The following is a 6,000-nucleotide window of genomic DNA, read 5'->3' on the forward strand; positions in this document are numbered from 1 at the left end:
AATATCTCCAGCTGTATACTATGTAGATGTATGTTTATACATGGGCCAGGAAGTTTGGCAAAGGCAAAAACATAATTTTGAAAAGTAGAATAAGCAAACAGAAATGTAGAAAATAAAACAGATGGTTGTAAAAATTAAGCTGAAGTGTCATGAACAATTTAAAAAATTGTAAGCAGGGAATGCTAGATATAGTACACATTTCACAAAATATATGGTTAGATTAATGTAGGTGGTGGAAACAAACAAAAGCACTGATTGACAGAAGACAAGAATTCAATTTTAACAAGCTTATTTTATAACAGTCTGATGAATGATTAATTGCATGACTACTGGACAACAGAAAAAAGAAAATCTGATGACCAAATGGCTGCATAAACATATGAACAGGCAGGAAGCGAAGCTCACTGTGCCAGTCTTAACTACTCAGGGCAAACCACAGCTCATTACTCCTTGGGGTAATTAACATTCACTTGCAATAAATCTCTGTGTTACTTTCATCAAACAGCCAGACTTTCACTGAAGCTGACATTTTCTGTGCTCTTTGTGAAACACACAGGTCAATGAATAATTTTGTAGAACATTTAGCAGGACTTTATGCACACAAGCTGCCTGTCACTTACTTCCAAAAAGAACATGCCTTCACAAAAAACACTACAGTATTTTCCTTTGCTTACTTAATAATTTTCTAGCATTTCAAGAGTGAAAAGCTTAAAAAAATTAGAAATGGTGTGCTGTGCTGCCACAATAAGCACTACATAGACAGGATATGCTCACTTCTACTTGGCCAATTAGAGTTTAATTTGTGTCTGCTGTAAACGTATAATAAGTATGCATTCTAGAGAAAATAAAGCAGTTCTACTATTTAACATTTATACTGGGATGTGAAGGAACAGCTTATTATTATGCATTTGGCTTGTTTGCTGGTTATGTCCAGATGGTATACCCAGTTTTCAGTGTTCATCCGGGGGAAGCTCCATAAAACTAATAATTATTGTATGGTGCAAAACAGGAAACAGTAATGTAATAAAAAGACATGGTAGCATACTGATCTATGGAGTTTGTGGTAACATCATCAACTATACATGGGAAACGCAACTGCATAATGTACAAAAACAGCTATGCAAAACAGCATTAACATTAAATAAGATCAGCTGTATAGCCATATTAATTTGTCAGACAATAAAGAGTGTTAGAATCAAATAAGATGTATCAGTTTATATACCAACATGATATAGAAGTATCTTCAAAACCCATCTTATCTTCTGCAGCTGTTGTAGTACAGTTTGTGATGTTTCATTTGGATGACATGAATGGTTTGTAGTGACGGAAGTGTATACAGATTTATTTTCATCTGGATTTCTAAATTTAGAACTTATATTGTTTGTTGATTATTCATTTTGATGTTTTTAGCACTTTGGGTTTGATATATGATTGGTATATTACAGTATTATGTATGTATTCAACCAGTTAAGAATTTACTGAGGTGGTGTACGTTCATATATAACTGAGATAAACTAATTCATTCATTTTTGCATTTCTTGCTGTTAGATGTGTATATATATGAATACAGTGTCTGTTATACTGAATATATATATATATATATATATATATATATATATATATATATATATATATATATATATGCATCCTGGCTGCCTGGTATTTCAAGCTATGATAATCACATGTAATTGCCATATTAGCATATTGCCACTGCTTATGCTTTCAGGTTTGCTCTGTGTTTTAGTATTATTCCAGTGAGGTTCTCCCATTCCAGTAGTTTGTCACTGTGTTACATTACGTTTTGTGCTATGTTTAACTTATTTTTGTGATCTTCACAGATATTTGGTAACTTCATCATCTTATATTCATCAAACCACATGTGCTGGCAACCCCTGAATCCTTTTGTCCACTTAGAAATTGTATACTCATTCAGTCATGCATATGCACATGCTGCTGAATGGCATTGGTTTCAAACATGCATGATAGTTAGTTTATTTTTACCTTACAATGAGTTTTTGTTTTGTCCACCCTCTTACTGATGACTGGCAGTCATCAAGTGTTACATCTGCCAAATGTCATATTATATGTGGTAGCACAACCTATTTTATATTACTTCATTTGTTTTATTATTATTATTTTTTTTATTATTCTGTATAACTTATTGCATTATCTTTGTGTCTGCTTTGCCAGTTATTTGATTTTCATTTTGTGGGATTTGGTGTTTCTCTGGTCTTCCTCTGTGCTATAGCCTGGTTGTTTTGATATTGCCTTTAGTTTTCATTTAAAACTTGTTGCATAGGACCACAGTTCTTCATTCTGATACTGTCAACATTTGTCTGCATCTCTTTTGCAGGGCTTGAGTTTTTCATCATGACAAAATATGGAGTCCTGTATCAGTTATTTTAAATATTGATTGAATTCCACTATGTGGTCAGCCTACTTTCTGGATAGTCATAAATGGCAGCACTACACTTAAGGACATTATGTCACCTAATTGTGTAAGGCCCATTTCTAGTGGCACATATACCCGTGGCTTTTTGCATATATTAGTTAAACCAGATCATGTGCAGCCATGTACACAATATCTTCCAACACACATTACTCTGCGGGTTCTGCTACAATCAGAGCAATTAATATTTAGTGCATCCAATGTTTGTTGTAGGGGACCCCCATATTTACATCCTCCTTCCCTTCTATCATAAATAGTAATGTTACTGTCCAAGGCCTATAACACACTGTGATATTTCACCAGAACAAAGAATCTCTCTGGATGTTTAACCTCCACACGTTTTGAAACAGAGAAGCTCGGTTGATCAGATTTTCCAGTTCTGAATGCACAGCTTAACATGCTTTTGTCCTTCCTCTCACTATTCTTATTGATGACTGTTGTACAATAGTGTAGCCGTTTCTCTTTCTTGGCACTATTTTAGGCTGCATTGAAGGCAACACTGGATCTAGATGAGGTAAGACATTCTCTGAATTGCCATTATTCAGCTTAGAGGCATTATATTCCATTAAAAGCCATTCACTGTCTGGTACTCTCTAGTACTAAGTGAAGTCATTGGTCAGCATTAGTTGTTAATTACTAGTGTGACACTTTCCCACAGTATGACAAAAATGTTATTATGACAGAGGTATAACAATTCCCTAGACAAAGCTACTGTGCAGTGAGTGGTTCAGAGTTCACATGTATACTATGAGTGTCTGAGTTTGGAATTCACAAGTGGATGGTACAGTGGTACAGCGGTTTGTTTTGTCACCTCACAGAAAGAGGTTCTCTGGTTTGATTCTTGGCTGGGGAACCTTTTGTGCAAAGTCTATATGTCCCCACTGCATTTGTGTGGGTTTCCTCAAGATGCTCTGGTTTCCTCCCATGTTACAAAGACATGTGTCTGGAGTGTTTCTCCCCAGGCATCCTCTGATAATTGGCTCATTCCAAGTTGGACTTTCTAAGTAAACAAATGTTAAATAAATAAATAAAATGTAAACTATGAGTGGCTGGGTTCATAGGTCACATGTATACTTTGAGTGGCTGGGTTCAGATTTCACATGTATACTATGACTGGCTGGGTTCAGAGTTCACAAGTATATTATGGCTGGGTTCAGAGTACACATATATACTATGATTGGCTGGGTTGAGAGTTCACATGCATTCTGTGAGTGGCCGGGTTCAGAGTTCACATGTATACTATGAGTTTTGGCTGGGATCAGAGTTCACATGTATACTATAAGTGTCTGGGCTCAGAGTTCACAAGTATACTATGAGTGGCTGGGTTTAGAGTTCACATGTGCACTTGGAATGGCTAGGTTCAGAGTTCACACATATACTATGAGACAAGGGTTCAGAGCTCACATCTACACTGTGAGTGGCTGGGTTCAGAGTTCACACCTATACTGTGAGTGACTGGGTTCAAAGTTCACACCTATAATATGAGTGGCTGTGTTCAGAGTTCACACATATACTATGAGTGGCTGGGTTCAGAGTTTACACATGTACTATGTGTGGCTGGGTTCAGATTTCACACATGTACTATGAGTGGCTGGGTTCAGAGTTCACATGTATACTATGAGTGGCTGGGCTCAGAGTTCACATGTATACTATGAGTGTCTTTCATTACCAACAGTTTTTGCAGTGTAATGTATGTGGTGGGAACAAATCAGATGTGCTTCTTTGTCATAATAATTTGTTATATTTTATCTCAAAAGACTAGTACTTTCTGTTTTTGAAGACAAGTCACATAGCAAATGCATTGTTGACTCACCTTTAGATGGCAGGCAGTATGACAGTGTATTCATAGTTACTTATCAAGTGCAAATGAACTGTATTACATATACAGAATTTATTAAAATTAAATAATAATTAGGCAAGCAAATGAAAGTTAGGCAAATTATATTACACTAAAATGAATTTCATTCGTTGACATTTCAGCAGCACAATGGTACTTACTTGTAACTTTGGGGATGATTATCTGCTCACTGCTACTGCCTTCTCCACCCTCACTGATTGCTCTGACTTCAATTATGTAGCCATCACTACTTGGAAGGGGAAGCTCCATAGATGTGGAATTGGTACTCATTTCATTCATTCCATTGTTCCTGTTCCCCATGTACAGAACCTATAACGTGTATATTTAGCAGTTAATAAGTGTAAACCTATTTTTTGCACTAAAAATGTTATGACTTTTGTCCCCTGAAGGAAACCCACAAGTTGCATAACTATCTTAATGAATGATTCAGGCTACCACATATTCGGAGTATAATAGATATATGGTTTCAGATGAGGTGCTCCAATAGAAGAGAAAGTAAACGTATATAAACAAAAGGAGCACTCCACGGCTGGCACAGCAAAGAACAATTTATTGAATGAGTAAAATCGGTTAGCGCTTTCACTTTCTAACAAACGTTTCTTCAGACCTCAATTGATACATACCCATAGTGCATTTTTATACAAAAAACTAAAACACTCATTATCCTATTAGCAATTGTGTTCCTCGAACTATTTAAAAATGCAATTAATTAAATTAAATTAAGCAAAATGCCCATTGAATTCAATGCAAAAAATCTTTGTTTAAAAAAAACAATAAAATTAATTGCATTATCTGAAAACACACCATAGAAACACCCATACATATGTCATACAAGAAATATATATATATATATATATATATATATATATATATATATATATATATATATATATATATATATAAAACATATATATATATATAGACATATATAAATATAAACATATTCTTGTATGTCTTAGAAATATCACATATATGCGTATATATATATGTGTGCACACATATGCATGTATGCACACATATACATACACGCATAATATTAAAAATCCATGTGTATATATGTATCAAATTTCATTGCCCAATATTTCATATATAAATTATGTACAGAATATGATCATTAATCAATAATAAATACTAAATATTAAAACAATAAATATCAAATACTAAACATATATTAATAATAAGTTAATTTATTATTATATCCATATAATATAAATATAAATATATAGAAAAATGTATAAATATAAAGTATAATATTCTATAAGAATTTATTAATATATATAGAATATATAATGTAAACATATTGTGCATTTCCATATCAAAACATATAAAAACATTTTTAAAAACCATTATGAACTTGATAGGGATAATGGGCATAAGGACATGAAAAAATGTCAAGTTACAACCCCCAAATGTTTCAACTAGACAAAACCAATGTGTCAAACCTTCAACTCAAAGAAACATTTTAGCCCCACTACACCAGCCATGGCAGGGACTTGTCACAATTGCACATACCAACTCCACAGCTGGACAATTATGTGAAAAAGCAAAAACATTTAAAAAAAGAAAAGGAAACACTACTGGCAGACATAAAATCACTACTGAGGAGATTGGAGAATTCAGCATGCAGGATTTGTACCTGAGAAGTAGGTACCACATTAATTTTAAACTTATGTAGAAAGAGAGCCTACCTGAA

General features: G+C 34.0%; 1 protein-coding gene across 1 annotated transcript in view; it reads right to left on the bottom strand.

Annotated features, from left to right (window-relative positions):
• Positions 1-6,000, bottom strand: part of LOC122807067 (contactin-3-like) — a 2,190,808-nt gene that overhangs the window by 6,059 nt on the left and 2,178,749 nt on the right. Inside the window, exon 22 of the mRNA XM_044077995.1 lies at positions 4,448-4,616. Coding sequence (XP_043933930.1) covers positions 4,448-4,616 — 169 coding nt within the window. The remainder of the gene's footprint in view (positions 1-4,447; positions 4,617-6,000) is intronic.

This window comes from Protopterus annectens, chromosome 7.part0 (genome assembly GCF_019279795.1).
Source record: "Protopterus annectens isolate FY-2018-M chromosome 7.part0, PAN1.0, whole genome shotgun sequence".
NCBI classification, from domain to species: Eukaryota; Metazoa; Chordata; order Ceratodontiformes; family Protopteridae; genus Protopterus; species Protopterus annectens.